Below are 18925 nucleotides of genomic sequence, written 5' to 3'. Positions count from 1 at the left end.
TGAAAGGGCGAGCATGTTTGGTGGGACGGGGATTCGAGCCCGCCACCCACAGATTGCGAGTCGAACTATTTCTTGTGAATGACTGCAAATTACCAATATGGATGCATTAATTTAAACAAATTGTATAACATAAGTGAAGAAAAAAAATTAATTATTTTATTTTAGGAAAGAAGACGACTTATTTTCCTACATCATTAGCTATGGTATTATGTATGTACTACCTAATATGGTTATTGTAAATGATATTAGGCATTTTAGTTGTCTGTCTTTCTAAACTATACATAATATAGTTATCATTAACTTATCAAATGAATAGAAAACAGGAACAGACGTTTTGTTTCTTCGTTTTTGTTGTTAAGCACAAAGCTACACAATGAACTGTCTGTGTTGCGCCCACTACAAGTATCGAAATCTGGTTTTTAGAGATATAAGCCTTCAAAATTATTGCTAAGCTTCTAGGGGAGAAAAAAAAAAGAAAAAGGACATGTAAGCAAGCGTCTGCGTTTTGATTATAATGGACTACGTCTCTATACTGTAACTTTGTTGTAAGTTTTAGGCGACTACGCTTCTGACGTTGTAACTTTGTTGTAAGTTTAGGCGACAACACCCCTGACACTGTAACTCTGTTGTAAGGTTTAGGCGACTACGCCCCTGATACTGTAGCTTTGTTGTATGTTTTAGGCGACTACGCCCCTGACACTGTAACTTTGTTGTAGGTTTTGAGTGATTGGTCAAACGTATACTTCGGACAAAGTGAAACGTAGTAGTTAGCTTTTGTAAATTTTTTAGTTAATATTTTTAACAGTCAGTTTATTTTCTACTGTTTTATTTAAAGTTATTAATTTATTAGACACTGTGATAAGTTAGATAGGGTTAAACCACACTTTATTTGAATGATATGTCTCTGCTAATGTAGTGGTGAGTTCGCCGAAGATGAGAGTCTTGGCGGCGCGGGATACACGTTTGACACTTATACTTGGTTCACGAATAATTAAAGTCGTGGCGGCGCGGGATACATGTTTGACACTTATACTTGGTTCACGAATAATTAAAGTCGTGGCGGCGCGGGATACATGTTTGACACTTATACTTGGTTCACGAATAATTAAAGTCGTGGCGGCGCGAGATACATGTTTGACACTTGTACTTGGTTCACGAATAATTACTGACCATGCAATGTAAAATGACGTTACAGTTTGACCTACGGCTGAAAGTACATAAAAGCTTTTCTGAAAAGAAATATATATATATACAGATAGATTTGTAAAACGATGTAAAGCCAGAGACACAATAATGTTCTATGTGGAAGAAGAAAACTCCCAAAGAATGAAGCTCCGAAACCACCCTCCAATCTAGCATAGCAGATAAGACGGGTTTTGATAAAGTCAACTTTAGAAGGCATTTTCTAATAAAAGTTGTTAACAGGTCTTTCTGAGACAATTCGAAGTGCTGAATCTAAATATTGTTGTTACCAAGCTGTGTGTTAACTCTTTGATCCTCAAAATTACAAATCGAAAGGGTCGCCAACATTTGAGTGACACATATGAAATACAATAGCATTTTTTGTTAAAGGTCGGTAACAACAGTTTCTAACATGCGTCCATATTTGCTCGTTATCAGGCTTAATGTAAACCTTTTATCCGCAATATAAAATTAAATAATTATCAAAATAAATGAATAAAGTGAAGAAACGTGTACGAATGCCAGCAGCTGTAGCATCGTCATTCACATTGAAACCATTGTGAGTAGGGTGTGTTAAAATGTCTCTCTGAACACAACAAATAGCAATGAAAGAAAGGCGTCTTCGTGAGGATGGTAAACGGGTATCGACATCTCATCATCCTGAGATAAATATATCAAATGTAAGATACATAGTTATACTTAAATGGAACTAAGAGTGTTTGTCTTTCTCCAGTAGACTGATCAGGCTTCTAATGCTAAAAACTGGGTTTCGATACCGGTGGTGGGCACAGCAACGACAGCCCTTCGTGTAATTTTATGCATAGCAACAAAATACACAATTTAAATGGTGTGACACAGATATTCCTATACACAATACATATACAAAGACAAAATCCCATGACAACTGATCTGTCAGATCTTGCCATGGGCAATGATCCAAGAAAAGACAACATTACAGACAAAACAAGATATTTTAGTTGTATTAAATCTGTAGATATGATCTGGGAAAACTGTACGTTTTGTCAAGAAATGCATCCAAAACAGAGTCATCTCTGTAGCTACATTCAAATTGGGTGAATAAATAATGAGGGTCGCTGAACTTGATCTCAAAATGACTGTTCAGTTAGTTGGAGTTAATGGCCTTATAGCTTCTGCAGGTAAACATCATCTCACATCTGTGATGAAGAAGGTACAAGATCATGAGGTTTTAAACACAGTAATGCTGTGACTACAAGATAATCTTCAATTTGCAGCTAAGCACGGCAACGTTTTGTGGCTAGCTGAAGTTTGGAATTGACACTGTAATCTAGCAGAAGAAGTTACCATTGAAATCTACCCCTCCTACAACAATCGTCAATTATAAAGTTAAAAAAAGCTCCAAACTGAAGTTGGTGGATTATTTCACTTCATGTCCTTGTGTTGCCTCCTTCATTGACTTTAGTCCTTGTTCACCTGCTTCACGTATATGTGTCTTCCTTACTTTATTCTTGGCAAATAATACAGATACTGTTTGATACTGTCATAGGCCTTTTGAGGCTAATTACAAGCTACATGATTTACCAACAATTGCAACCAATGAAAGCATAAGATACCACCATCTCGTCTAACTATTGTTACTAAAGCTATTGGACAAAAACACATTAATCTCCTATGTCAATCCTACACTAACTATAAGCGCAATAAACAATAACAACAAACAAACAAATAAAACAAAAACAGTCACATTACTTACTACTGATACCTCTTCGTTAACAAAAAGCATTTACTTAACTTTCTACTGTCACTGTTATGGTTATGGCCGTATATATCACAGTTACAATAAATATTGGGATATTGTGCAGTTGTGCGTTATCATGGCCATCAGAGTAAACACAATCGTCAATGGAGGAAGTGGTTCCAAGGACAGCAAATTCTTATAAATGTGTATTTAACTTCACTATAGATATTTTGCATACTTGTTGAGTCTATCGGTTTAGGTGTAAAGGTCATAAGCATTTCAGTGTCATGAGGTATTATTAGGTTACACTTGAAAATACACATTATTATTAAGCAAGTTAACAACCAATTGTAAGTTGTTTATTATAAGAATTTTAATAAGTTATGACTGTTTTAATGTTTATATCATGTGATGATTTCCGTCAGTCTATTTATGAATTGTTTGTGTCTGTAGCTTCAAAAGTTATCGAAACTTTAATTACCACCAATCTGATACCCCGTTTTGGCTCAGTGGTTATCGTACCGGACAATGGAAATGCGGATCCATTATTTGCGTCCCGTTACCACACACACACACACACACACAATAGCGATCCACATTCTGAGGCCGTGAATGCGTTATAAGAGTGACGATCAAATCCCACTATTGTGTCTGACAAGAGATACTCAAGAGCTGGCCGAGGGTGATTCTGACTAGCTGCCTTCTCTCTCTGTTCTATTAGGTTAATAGTAGGGACGATTAGCGTAGATAACTTCTGAGTAGCTTTGAGTGAATATCCGAAAACAAACAAATAATCAATAACCCAGTTACTTAATAAAGAACTCTTTCTAGAGGACATTTAATCCTTTCATAATTGTAAAGAAAATATTTAAAGAGTTCCAAAATTACTTATTTTATGAACGGATGGCTCTTAGAGATTTTTAGTTAAAGTACGGTTATGACTACTTTATATATATTTACTACATGAAGCAATGGATTAAATTAATATATTTGTGTATCACTTATTTTACTAAAGTTGATTTGATTTGGAGTACGCATCAAATTAAAACACTCATTAACTGGAATTACAGTTTTCTTTATGTATGAACACTTCTTTAGGTTTAATAATTAAGAAGACTCATTATTTCTCGTAGAATATTTTCCTTAACAACGAAGGTCTTGTCTAGAACTTTCTGTACACAAATAGCACGAGAATTAATCATGTCTTTAAAGTAGAAAGCAAATATGTATACCTTAACTTTGAACAGTTAATCCATCCTAACAACATAGACATTAATGAACACAATATTTTTATTCTTTTGATTTCTTTATATCCAACAATTTAAATTAGTAGCTTAATCCGTTTTCAAGGCCTTTCAGTTAGCGGATTACCCGAATTTAAGAATCTTTATTCTAATACCCTACATGTCTCTCGAAGAAAATTGTTATATTTGATACACTTAACGTTTCATGTTATCTTCTTCGAGTTTAAAATAAAAGTTCTATGATATAATCCTAGGCTGAGAATATAGAATCCTTTTTAACTTGATTTATATTTATTTCCGACTTGTTGTGGTAGACACAAGTGACTAAAATGTTAAAGACTCATCTGCAAGTTTATTCAGATCCTTTTAGGAAAGATCTGGTTTGAAGGTAATCTCTATGTTATTTCCGTAACATTCTCTACTAAATCTTATATATTTTGTTTGTTTTAGAGTAAAGCCGCATTAGGATATCTGCTATGTCCAGCGCGAGGAATCGAACTCAGAATTTTAGTATTAGCGTCTCTTGCTTGATCTTTACGTACAGCTAGTACCGTCTTCTACTTAAACCTTATATTTCACGATTAGTGTCCACCATTTAACCCTTATATCCTGCCATTAGTGTCCACTACTTAACTATATATCTTGCCATTAGTGTCCATTACTTAACCCTTATATCCTGTCATTAGTGTCCACTACACAACTTATGTTTTGCCAGCAGCATCTTCTAACTAACCCTTATATTCTACCATTAGTATCTACTACTCAACCTCATATTCTGCCAATAGCGCCTACTTAACCATTATGTTCTAGCATTAGCGGCAACTACTTAACCCTTATTTTTTGTCATTAATATCCACTACTTAGCTTTATATTCTGCCAGTAGCGTCTTCTACTTAACCCTTATGTTCTAGCAATAGCGTCAACTGCTTAACCTTATATTCTACAACTAGTGTCCACTATTTAACCCTTATATTCTACTATTTGTGTCCACCACTTAACCTTATATTTTGCCACTAGTGTCCATCACTTAACCCGTATATTCGGTTAGTTGCATATTCTACTTAACCTTTATATTCTGCCATTAGTGTCCACTACTTAACCTTATATTCTGGCAGTAGCGTCTTCTACTTAACCTTATATTCTACCTACTAAGGACCAAGTCGGCAATGATTTTAGACATACAGTTCGCAAGGTCAGGTAACAAACGAGTTTTTGCAGTTTTAACATCTTGGCTGCAACCACAGCCTGTTGGATGTTACTCGAATCTACCTTGTAGTTTCCAAGGCTGCCGAATGTCACCGCTCAAAGTGAAAGTTTGTTATCTGAATTGCTACTGTTGTAGAATAATATGAAAACAGGTATCAATAGTTACTGTAAATGAATTTTGTCACTTTAAAAACGTTCTCTTTGTTAATTATGATGACCTCCGTCGGCATAAAGGTAAACTTCAGGTCTTGTAAAGCTGAAAATTGTTGTTTGATTCCCGTGGTGAGCACAATACAGATAGATCACTGTATAGCTTCGCGCTTAAACACAAGCAAATAACTAATAATTAAATAACAATTTTCTGGGTTAGAAATAGACGAAATACGTCTAATAATTCTTTTTTTTTGAAATTGTTTTTGTATAATAAAATCAACCGGATGATATATGCAACTTGCAGTTTAACCTTAAGGAGAGTGGACAGGCACAAAGCAGATTAGATTCTGTAATATAAAATAATTTTATTTTTCGAACTACGTTTATCCATTCCACTTTTTTAATGGTTTATCAACTAAGTCTTAAAAATTATGCACGACACATCAAGAGAAAACGAGCACCTAATGCTAAACTATTCGGACGCCGACATCTGCTGCACTTCTGTTAGTCGCTCGCTTCTCTTGCCATCTGGTGAATGAATAAGAAATCTCAGAACCGACCAATCACAGTTAACTTTCAGGAAGTATTACGCCTTTTGCACGCTCGTTATTATTCGAGTTGAAAATTTTTAGCTGATTTACTAAATATTTGTACACAGTATTATTCTTTATAAGTTTTGTATTACTAGATAAGTACTAGAGATACGAGAATTCGAAAATATAGCTTTGATATTATATTCCAGTCCGCTGTTCCTTACCTGAGGGAGAAACAACGATACATAGAACAGCTCTCGAGATTTGCTGAAGGGTGCCAAACGCGTGTACCGCCGTGTGGAGACATGGCTGCGAGGGTAGTTTTTAAGTGACGTAAACTGAAGATGATTTGAGAATTGACAGAGATCTTGATTGAGTAAAGAAATTACTCCTGCCAACTAAACAGAACATTCTTAAGAGTCGAGAGGGGAAGGGTTTTGCCAGGAACGCTAAAGAAGTAAAGTTGGGAAACAGCAACTAATAATATCGAGACGGTAACTGCGAGCGTTGAACCAGCTCGTAAGGTTCACTCAGGCCACCCGACAGACACTCTCTGCTGGCCTAGCCCTAACTCGGAAGGAGAATTATGGCCAAATATCAGAGCCAAACGCCGGGCCAGTTTAAGTACGCATTATTAACGCTAGTTGTCTGTCTGATTTGTTACAGGACATCAGCCACAACGCCGAACGAATTAGCATGTTCATATGTTAAATACGCGTATTCTGAAAAGGGCTTCAGTGATGATGATGTACCTGGTGAAGCGATTCCAGGTAAATTTTTAATGTTTTATTTTGAATCTAGATATACTTGATCCTTAAGTTAAGAATGGTACAATTAGTACAACAACAACATCACTATATAATATTTAGACCAACAACATTGCGCAATTGCATTGTAAAATGCAACGTTACTAGTATAAATACTAGTTAGCAATCTAGTAGTGACAGTTAAGCAGGATTGATGAAGTAATAATATGAGTGCACATTGAAATTATTGTTTTACAACGCATTGTTACTAGTATAGATACTAGTTAGCACTCTAGTAGTAACAGTTAAGCAGGATTAATGAAGTAATAATATGAGCATTGAAACTATTGTTTTACAACGCATTGTTACTAGTATAAATACTAGTTAGCACTTTAGTAGTAACAGTCAAACAAGATTAGTAAAGTAATAATGTGTGTGCACATTGAAACTACTGTTTTAAACGCAATGTTACTAGTATAAATACTATTTAACATTAGGAATATAAGTCAAGCAGAACTAATGGAGTAGTGTGTTGACACAAAAAATTAAAACAACTGTTGTTAAACGCAAGTTTACTAATATACACAGTATTTACCACTCTAGGATTAAGAATTAAACAGGACTAATGACGTTGTATGTGCACACTAAAACAACTGTTTTAAAATTCAACTTTACTAATATATATACATACTAGTTAACACTATGATTAAGAATTAAACAGGACTAATGAAGTTGTATGTGCACGTTGACACAATTGTTTTAAAACGCAACTTTACTAATATATATACATACTAGTTACCACTCTAGGATTAAGAATTAAACAGGACTAATGAAGTTGTATGTGCACGTTGACACAATTGTTTTAAAACGCAAGTTTACTAATATATATACATATACTCGTTACCACTCTATGATTAAGAATTAAACAGGACTAATGAAGTTTTATGTGCACGTTGACACAATTGTTTTAAAACGCAACTTTACTAATATATATACATACTAGTTACCACTCTAGGATTAAGAATTAAACAGGACTAATGAAGTTGTATGTGCACGTTGACACAATTGTTTTAAAACGCAAGTTTACTAATATATATACATACTAGTTACCACTCTAGGATTAAGAATTAAACAGAACTAATAAAATTGTATGTGCACGTTGAAACAACTGTTTATATCAACGAATGAGGTACACACTCAAATGATAATAAAAAGTATATAATGTTCAGATTAACTAATGTAACCTCTACTGTGTTACCTGTTATTATTTTTTAACCATTTTACACAGTGACTATGTTTTTCGATAATTTACAGCGTGAGTTACAGTCTTGTGCTATGCCACCTAGACCTGTATTTTATTTGGAATTTTGAGAGTATTTGTGTATATGAAAAACACGTGTGCATGATAGTTTCCACGTGTTAAGAACTCACTGTAAATAAAGGTTTAGTGTAATCCAATGGCAGGACAGTTCGTTCCTTGATGTCGCTATTTCCATTATGGTATAAAGGTATAGGGAAACCAGTATATACAGAGTTCATCTCATTTTGTAAGAACAGTTTGTATATGCTAATACAGCAGAGACACGTGTAGCACTTGCATATTTGGCTTATCGCGAATTCCTGACTATTAACAATTCAATACTACACGTAGAATCTTATGGGTGGAGACATATGTCACAGATCTTACCGAGAGGGATATTCGTTTAGGGTTACTGTTATACAAAGTAGAGCCAAAGGACGCAGTAGTTTGAAAAAGTGAGTCCTCAGTGTCCTCCATGGTGTGAAAAACTCGCACAGCAAATCCTATAGGACTGCAATGGGCTTCCGAAACCACACACCCATAATAATCCTAACTCATGCTCACATCTACATGATGAAGGCTACAGTTATAAAAGAGAACACACCGACCGAAATGCCACTGCAGTCTGGACATATCTTCTCGTATATATACCACGAAGGCAATTAAAGAACTGAAGTTGAGAGAGGTTTACAAGTCAAAAGGTAACAAGCTTCCAGCCACATCATGAAATTAGCGGCTGTTTGGATGAGAAAGATGATTTAAGAAATATGAATTTCATTTGATCACATACCAATAGAATTTTGTGTCTTCTTCAATCTGCTTAAACATGTTCTTGGAAACCTATGCCCACACTAATTGGAGAGTGTGTGGAAAGTATGTCAAGATGCTTTGTCTAATTATTATTAACTTTTGATCAAAGCCAGCTGTTTACGTAGATCAGAACTAAATATTAACACATTTTAATGTAACTAATTTAATAACACAACATTTTTACTTAATGTATGCAGTGTCGTAAGACAAAAACTTTTAGTTATTAGAATGCATTGAGTCATAAGTTGGGTACCTCGATGTTAGTGATATTTTCGGTTGTACTTCCACTTGACGTTGCTGTACTATGCAGATCTTAGTACAACAGAAATTGAGGTGTTGGGCAATAGTGCTTAATCATGGCCACCATGTTGAGCTCGACCAACAATGGAAGAAGCATTGTTCCTGTAAACTGCGATTAATCCACAGTATAAATGGCCTAGTGGTTAGGACACTTGATTAGCAACCTAAGAGTGGCAGGATCGAATCCCGTTACCAACCACGTTCGCCCTTTCAGCTGTGAGGGCGTTATAATGTAACTGTCAATCCCACTTTTCGTTGGTAAAGAGTAACTCAAGATTTGGCGGTGTGCGTTTTTGACTAGATGCTTTCCCACTATCACTTTTAAATTAGGGACAGTTAACGTAGAAAGCCCTCCAGCAGCTTTGCTTGAAGTTCAACAAACAAACAAACTCACTCTGTAGTAATTTTTATATTAAATATCAAACAAACAGTTATAACATCTTCAAATTGTGTTTTAGAACTCTTGTGTAGATTGTACATAGTAGTCAAAAAATAGCTTTCTATATATGCAGAATGTTGTTCTCTTGTCCCTTAACTTTTGGCTTGATTCCAGAAGAATGCTGAACGTTATTTCTTTAGAAGACAAGCGTTACTATAAGAAGTTCACCCCCAAAGAAAATGTTTGTTGAAAATCAGAATGTCTAATTGTCGTTTCAGTTTTGCCAAAACGTAATTTATGGATATATGTAACCAAAAATATGACGGCTCACGTTGCACTAAGTAACAATCTCCGTGTTGTAGCATCCTGAGTACTATCATAATGAGTAGGAATATTCAAATTCGAGACACGTGCAAGTGATTGAGACTGTTTTATGATCCTTAAAGTAACGAAGATTAATTATTCTACCAAAATGGAACGCGTGAACTAAATGAAGTGTTAAAACGTTTCTCTGGAACATTTATTCTTGAGATTTTTTTTTACATCTTTTATTAATGTAAAGTTCAAATTGGAATGGTCATTTTTACTTTGTAATTATTTGTTAGTTAGACTCGGAAGCTGTTCAAGTGACCACTTTAGCACCATACTAGTTTTTGTTCGATCATAATGCTGGTAATTTTTACATTAGCTGAACATGAAAAGCATGTTAATTACGTGGCTACATAAGCTATGCCACGTGAGCTTCACGGGCTTAACGTGAATTTTCGACAAATGATTCGTTAAACCAGAACCTGAAAAACATCTCGGATACCTAACGACTGCGTAATATTAACTTTGAAACTAATCTTTTAAGCTTGTGTGTATTTGTATCTACTAATTTTTATCAAACAATGAAAAACAAAACTAAACATGTTACTAGGCCGTGTCAGCTATATTATAAGAACGTTAGTCATGTCTGCTTTACGGAATTGTGTGTGAAGTTATAGCGTCTCGTTTTATCATAAGGTATATAGCCTGATATAGATATTACTAGTAGCCAGTTTTTCTCCAGCTAGTATTAATGTACATTTATTTACTTAGAAATTTTTTTTTACCAGTCTCGTGTGATACGGTACCAATAAACAGTTTATCTGTTCTTGGTTCGCTCTGTGGTTCTTGTCTGCGCTCAAAGCTCACATTTTGAAACTGTCACGTGCGAACTAGGCTGTACTTTTGTTCAGGTAGCATGTTGTAGTACGCTGAAATATGACTCGACACATTACACTTTACGTTTTTCAGCAAGTTAATTTGGCAACACTATGTGTTGTGTCGAGATGATAACCGAAGCCACTTCTTAGAGCTGAAGTCGCACCTCCGAACTGAGCGACATTGTTGAAAAAACGAATCCGCCACGGTAACCAACCGCCACACTCTTGTGACTCACTACATTTTTCATCTACAGAACAGACAGTAGGAGAGAACGCTTATCCCCCCCCCCTTTCGAGAGTGCATGGGGAGGGTTGGAGAAATTCCTTGTTTGTAGAGCAGCGCAGAATATTAGGAGAGGGATAAGGCTATGTTACTGCATGCTGAGTTGTAGATAATCAGACAATAAAGGAAGAAGTATAGGACAGTGTTACAGTTTAATGTTGGGGTAATGAGTTTGACCACTGATTTCTGGAGAGGAAATAACACTGTTTTACTAAGTTACAGATAAGCCGGACACAGGGAAGGGAGTAATATATTACAGATGAAGATAAAAGATCTTATATCTGGAAGATCAAGATATAAAGAGAAAAGCTGACTCTTTTATTGAGCTACAGATAACCCGAACATCTTAAAGAGAGACACACTTATAACTTATGACTAAACCCCAAAATATTGATATTGGTAGTCATCCTAAAGCAGATAATCGATGTTTAAAAACCCAAAAATAAAGACTGAAAACGAGAACAAAAACAGTGGAAAAGACGTTTTTCTATTTCATGCATTCCTTCTCGATAATGACGATAACACTCGTCATTATTTGGTTAGGAAGTGTCTCAAAGAATAACAGTGTAACTTTTCACGTTTAATACCTAAATTTAGCCCATGTGGGATTCCAGACAAGTTTAACCACGTCACTGACTCTTTAACTCTGCTTGACTCTCGAACTTGCGCACGTGCAGTCCATCCTTCAACAAACGTGAATAAACACCAGATCCTTCAAGTGAAGACGTATTGCTGTAAGGTAAACCGGAGGTGGATAACATATTCCGGTATCTTAGTAGTTCTGCCTACTCACCATTCACACTCCCCAAACGGGGGGTCGTTTAGATATAAACAAAACTTCCCAGTCATTATACTAATCCGTAACCCTAATTCGGAGATGTGTAATCAGGATTTACAATGTATCCCGTAATGGACCAAGAAGCTCGTTGATGCCTATTAACTTGAGTTAGGACGTTAGTCAGCACCTTTAAAAAGAAACTAGGAGGCAGAACGAGTAGTGAGATAGTGCTTACATTGTTACGAACATTTTACCCCTACCGTTTGACAAAAAGAAATATATTTTGTGCATGCATAATAAAGGACAGCCTCTACAAATTACTGAATACATAATTAGTAAATGTGTATATATATATATATATATATAACTCGCTTCATTAAAAGGGGAAAATATATTTGGTTTTATTTCATCATTTCAATTCGAAGGCTTTTTATTTCTCTTATATTTTCTGGAAATTACTGGAGCAGATCCGATGTTTCCGTTTTTGGTTTTATGAAAAACGGAATGATGTGATTTACAATATTCCGTGTTCATGTGACCATCAAGCCCAAATGTTGTACATAAAATTGTACCAATTCCCCACCTGTTGACTACAAGTTGTTGACAGTCTGTATCTCTCATCACAGTATGCTGTATATGTTGTTGTTGAACTTTGGTACAGTTCATTGTCTGTATTTTTGAAATGAATGTTTAGCGGAGGTCAAAAGGACAACTTACACGTGTCATATCGACCATTTTCTTTTAATAACCTGTTCAATATATTTAGAAACCGAAGACAACATTGACTAGAGAGGTCAGAAACCTTTCACCTTATCGTCAACCAACAAGATCTATGAACATTTTATGTAACAAAATGTACAAACATTGTTATTTAAATTGACAGCATATCGTTTCCAATCAGAATATCAAAGTAAGAAACAAAATACAATTATTATGAGAACAGAGTATTTGTTCAGTTCAGTGCACAGATAAATGTTAATACAGCTTTATGCACATCATGACGTCAATAAATCACATTCTATTTAATTATATAATATAATATGCATTATTAGAATTACGTGTTTTTGAGTATGAGATCTGAAATGTTAAGAAATACGTCATTTTTTGTTACCATGGTTCCCGCGTTAGTTCCTGAGGGCAGATGATTAGTTTTGCGCGTAGTATTGTTATACAAGTACGATCTTTTGAACTTAGTCTTTTACTCTCAATGACTATTTATTTCATTTGTGTGAATGTGTTTTTTAAATTCTCATTGCAAGATGATTTCAAAAATATTATGTCCACGAGGCTTGTCATCAAACAGAAAACATTTACTTTCTTAACATGAATTGAGTAGACAGCATTTCGAAGTATCATAGATGTCGAAACATTTACGATATCTATAGAACATTTAATGTTTTAGAAACATTATTACGCTGTAATACGTATCGTTAGCATTATCAGAACCTTTATTCTTGTAGAAACATTATGACGGTATAATGTATATAACTAACATTATCGGAACGTTTATTGTTGTACAAACGTTATTACGGTATATGTATAGCTAGTTTAAACAGACCCTTGATTGTTGTAGTATTATTACGATATAATACGTGAAGCCGGCATTATCTGAACCTTGATTTCTGTAGAAAAATATTTTACGTTATGATACTTATAACTAGGATTATCAGAAATCTGATTGTTGTAGAAACATTATTACGGTATATATATAGCTAGAATTTTAGTTTATGTTCTTAGGAAATGCTACAGTAAAACTGATAATAATTTAAACCATAATTCTTTCTGGGTTTCCGTTAAAACACCACATATTGAAACAGAAACACCTGGTGTTTAAACTATTTAACTTACTATTTTATATGCACATTTTGTTTTTCTTATTCTACCTTATTCCATTTTATTTTGCTGTTATGGCAACAGAGAATCATTATTTTTGACGTGTTTTTAAATTATTTGGGTATTATTATTTTTCTCAAATAATTAAAAGTAATCCTCCAGGAATTAATAGATACTGTTAAAGGCTGGAGCATGTTATGACAGATGAATTATTATTATTATGAACGCTTAATTTAGATAAGGAATGACAGCATTCGTTGGAACTGAAAATACATATTCACTGAAATATATAAAAAAAGGGAGGAAAGAGACCTATTAGGAAAATAAAAATTAAATCTCATTTTTCACGAACATTATAAAAAGACGGAGCGTATTTAAAACTCAGCGCTGTCGTTTTGACATTGAGTAATTTATCAGCGACTAGTAATGTATAGGAAAGTTTTGTCAGCGAATTAACTGAAATGTCATTTAGGAAAGATACTGTATTCATGCTAAGAAAACGTAATTTGCATTGCAAATATTGGTCTGTTAAAAGAGTCTCGGTTTGTGTAATTAAGCCTTGATGTATGTAGTTTGTTACGTACGATTCCAGAAACTTCCTGTTCAGTAAATTTATGTAGTTGAGTTTCGTGAATAAAAATTTCATTCGGTACTAGAATAATTTCGTTTGCCTAGTTGTCAAAATTGTATTTTTTCAAAAATTCTTATATTTCTTGTGTAAAATGTGTCTGTGTATCTATATGTATACCCAGAGCCTATTTTTTATTAAACGATCTATTTTCATTTCACTTATCCACAAGCATTAGTACGCAACCTCAGCAACCGTTCTCAGATTCTTTAGTCTTCCTATTTTTCGGGCCAGGCGTGGCCTAGTGATTAGTGTGCCCGTTTTGTGAATCCGAGGGTTTAAGGTTTGCAGCTTTTTGTCTCAAAATCGCACTTTGAAGCCGTGGGTGTGCTATAAGAGTGACGGTCAAATCCCATTATTCGGTCAGAGAAGGGTAACTCAAAGAGTTGGCGGTTGTGCTGTTCATTAGCTAGTTACCTTCCTTCTAGTCTATCAGGTCAGAAAGCCGCGTAGGTTTACGAAAAATCGAGAAATAAATCTTCGTATGTTTATATTACTAGTTATATATATATATATCAATGTTAAATAGTGTACCATTATTACATGATATTCTACATTTATGATTATCATGTTTTTACTATTATATTTAATTTAAGGGAGTTTTTGTGTAAACCTATGGAAGCACTTAAGCCTAATTAGATCGGGAATATGAAACTTTAAAAATGAATATTTATTTTATACGTTTTTGAAACTTGTGCCCTTAAAAAACGTTCAATGTTTGTATTTTTGTTTAACTTGTAACCGCCTGTGCTTAGCGTTTCTATAAATATTCACTCGAGTGTTTCTTATTTAAGTCATAGTACTTTCATTGTGAGTGTAATATTCCTGTCCCCCCCCCTTCCTTTCTTTTCATGAGTATCAGCTGACGTACCTGTTCATTGCATATAGGGATCATCAGCGTATGGGTATGTGACACGCCTACCTCTTTATTTCACCTCGGGGAGGGGGGGGGATAAAGGTTTTTGCCAAGTTTGGTGACAATCGGCCCAGCGGTTCGCCAGTTATAAGTACGCACACATATAAACATACACGCACACTTTTGTCAAATAACATTAAGTAACAATGTATGAAAAACACCAAAACCCATGACCGTGAAATCAAGTTTATAAATCACTAGGGCTGCCATTCTGTTTCTGTCAGTATAAAACGAAACGAAAAAAAAAATTATATCCTAACTCTGGTGTTTACGCATTCTTTAGGGTAACGTTTTTTTACAAGAAAATCACTGCAAAATCATTGGTCGTTTTATTTTCATTTTTTGGACTTAGGTAATTTACACTTTACTAAAATAAATTTTATTTTATAATATTCACTTAATTACATTTAGAGCAACGAAAAGCAGTTGTGTTGACATTATTATTCATTTTATAAATATTCATATGCCAGATAAAGTGTTGATGCACACAAGGAAAGTCACAAGCTAGACTGCATGAATCGAAGACCGCCTTAACGTGAAGAATTACTAATATTTTTTAGTGTAACAGAAATTACTTCTGTCTTTTCACCCTATACTACTTCATTCTAAATGAAAGATGAAAACAATCTGTCAAAGCATATTTCGTTCAAGATCATTGTTATTCGAATAAGGACTAGTTGTTTCAACTTGTGCTACTTCGTTCTTGTTCATTCTTATTCGAATTAGGCCTAGTTGTTTCCACTTACGCCACTTCATTCTTATTCGAATTAGGTCTAGTTGTTTAAACTTATACTGCTTCGTTTTAGTTCGTTCTTATTCGAATTAGGCCTGTATTTAGTGATTATGCAAGAGGTTTCACGCATCATGATGCATGTTATACTACAAAAGAATTTGACTTATGATTAAAATACAGCTAACATCCCTTACTTTAACCTTCGACAAGTTGTGGTCAATGTACCCACCTAACCTGTAGTTACAGTTTACAGGAGTTTATTTTTTGTGGCTTGGCAACTACACATAAAGCTTGAGAGGTATTTGTAGGACTACCACCCCAGTGTCTACATACACAGGTATATTATATAGCAGAAGGATATGCTGATTTTCTACCCGCCTGGGTTCAACCCACTAAGACATCCTAGTGTAATTACGGCAAGTGATAATACGATAAGCAAGCATACAGCTGTTGTAGTGTTAGTTTGGAACGGGTCCTATTAATCAGCGCATCGAACCCCCACAAGAATACATAAGGTCAAATTTAGCCACGTAACAGCCAAAAAGTATTATTATTTCTAAAAAAAACTTATCAAAACCTCCCCCCCCCAAAAAAAAAGCAGAAATACGGCTAACTTGAGTTGCTGTTGTAATACATCGTATAAGACCACATAACACATAAATATCACCGTATAGGACTCACATACTACTACATATCATATTTAATAAAAAGAATGGCTTACTCTTAATATATACCAAGAAAGTTTTATTTATTTTTTACCAATGTTTTCGCTTAAGTATTAAAAAAACTGTGTTAAGAGTTTCGTGATTTTACTTTTCATGTGGTATTACGATAACAATTCACGTTGGCAGTATTTCTGCAAATACTATTTTGTGGTTTGGTTTTTGTTAAGCGCAAAGCTGCACAGTGGGCTATCAGTGCTCTGCTCACAATGGGTATCGAAACCTGAATTTTAGCGTCATAAGCCTGTAGAGCCTCTGGGGGGATACTACTTTGTAGGAGTCTTAATAAATTTGTGAGAAATTATTATATTTTATGCTGTATTGTGAACACATTTTCTCCTATTTAGTCTTTAGGAGGTCGTAGGTGGTTATTTGGAAATCCTATACTGATCCGCTTAAAACACACCTTTGTTAAACTTTTACAAGGATTCTACAGGATGGTAAAACGAATTCTTCAGAAATATCATATGAATACATTAACGTGAAAAATGTATCCGTGTTCGAAAGTGTTATGTTTTCCAAACACTTAAGTTTTTAAAATTAATTCTGGTAAGCCATATGTCATAATCATTGCCAGCACTAAAGGATTTTACAGATATTTATTCTAATCATAGGCGTTGTGTTATTATAATATAACAATATTTTTAACTACAGCGCTTCCTACTGGGGCAGCAATCTAGATGGACATCTGAGTTAATAATAGAAATTCATCCTTGATCCAGCTACTTGTTGAGCCCAAAATATGTTGCAGTTGAAATACACTTACTCAAATCCCATATTGGATTGACAAAAAAAGATTTGCTTAATTACAATTATTATTAGCCTTATTGTGATGTAATGTCATACATATTTTACATTAACGAGTCATTTCTACATCATAAGGTTTTCTCTTTTAAACTAATAATACCAGTATCATGATAGCTGGCACTTCGCATACTATGAACCAATTGGCCAGTTGTCATACTTCATCAGCTGAGGCGTTGTACATCATAAGGTTTGGTCTTTTAAACGAATAATATCAGTAACATGATAGCTGGCACTTTGTATACTGTGAACCAACCGGCCAGTTGTCATACTTCACCAGCTGAGGCGTTGTACATCATAAGGTTTTCTCTTTTAAACTAATAATATCAATATTATGATAGCTGGCACTTCCTATACTATGAACCAATTGGCCAGCAGTCATACTTCACCAGCTGAGGCGTTGTACATCATAAGGTTTGGTCTTTTAAACGAATAATATCAGTAACATGATAGCTGTCACTTCGTATACTATGAACCAATTGGCCAGTAGTCATACTTCACCAGCTGAGGCGTTGTACATCATAAGGTTTTCTCTTTTAAACTAATAATATCAGTATCATGATTGCTGGCACTTCGTATACTATGAACCAATCGGCCAGTAGTCATGCTTCACCAGCTGAGGCGTTGTACATCATAAGGTTTTCACTTTTAAACTAATAATATGAGTATCATGATAGTTGGCACTTCGTATACTATGAATCAATTGGCCGGTAGTCATACTTCACCAGCTGAGGTGTTGTACATCATAAGGTTTTCTCTTTTAAACTAATAATATCAGTATCATGATAGCTGGCACTTCGTATACTATGAACCAATTGGCCGGTAGTCATACTTCATCAGCTGAGGCGTTGTACATCATAAGGTTTTCTCTTTTAAACTAATAATATCAGTATTATGATAGCTGGCACTTCGTATACTATGAACCAATTGGCCAGTAGTCATACTTCACCAGCTGAGGCGTTGTACATCATAAGGTTTCTCTTTTAAACGAATAATATCAGTATTATGATAGCTGGCACTTCCTATACTATGAACCAATTGGCCAGTACTCATACTTCACCAGCTGAGGCGTTGTACATCATAAGGTTTGGTCTTTTAAACGAATAATATCAGTAACATGATAGCTGGCACTTTGTATACTGTGAACCAACCGGCTAGTTGTCATACTTCACCAGCTGAGGCGTTGTACATCATAAGGTTTTCTCTTTTAAACTAATAATATCAGTATCATGATAGCTAGCACTTCGTATACTATGAACCAATTGGCCAGTTGTCATACTTCACCAGCTGAGGCGTTGTACATCATAAGGTTTTCTCTTTTAAACTAATAATATCAGTATCATGATAGCTGGCACTTTGTATACTGTGAACCAACCGGCCAGTAGTCATACTTCACCAGCTGAGGTGTTGTACATCATAAGGTTTTCTCTTTTAAACTAATAATATCAGTATCATGATAGCTGGCACTTTG

At 34.8% G+C, this 18925-nt stretch overlaps 1 protein-coding gene across 2 annotated transcripts in view; it reads left to right on the top strand.

The window, feature by feature from the left end:
- The first annotated feature begins 6313 nt into the window (after positions 1-6313).
- LOC106458057 (glypican-6-like) overlaps positions 6314-18925 on the top strand; it is a 115059-nt gene continuing 102447 nt past the window's right edge. For both annotated transcript variants that reach the window (XR_002610302.1, XM_013917511.2), the window contains exon 1: positions 6314-6805. Coding sequence is in view for 1 of the 2 variants with exons in the window: in XM_013917511.2 (XP_013772965.2) it covers positions 6622-6805 (184 nt within the window). In the remaining variant the exon portion in view is untranslated. The remainder of the gene's footprint in view (positions 6806-18925) is intronic.

The sequence above is a fragment of the Limulus polyphemus genome, unplaced genomic scaffold (genome assembly GCF_000517525.1).
Source record: "Limulus polyphemus unplaced genomic scaffold, Limulus_polyphemus-2.1.2 Scaffold410, whole genome shotgun sequence".
Taxonomy (NCBI): domain Eukaryota; kingdom Metazoa; phylum Arthropoda; class Merostomata; order Xiphosura; family Limulidae; genus Limulus; species Limulus polyphemus.
Note: the sequence above shows the minus strand (reverse complement) of the source record. Positions and strands in the feature narration are given on the sequence as shown.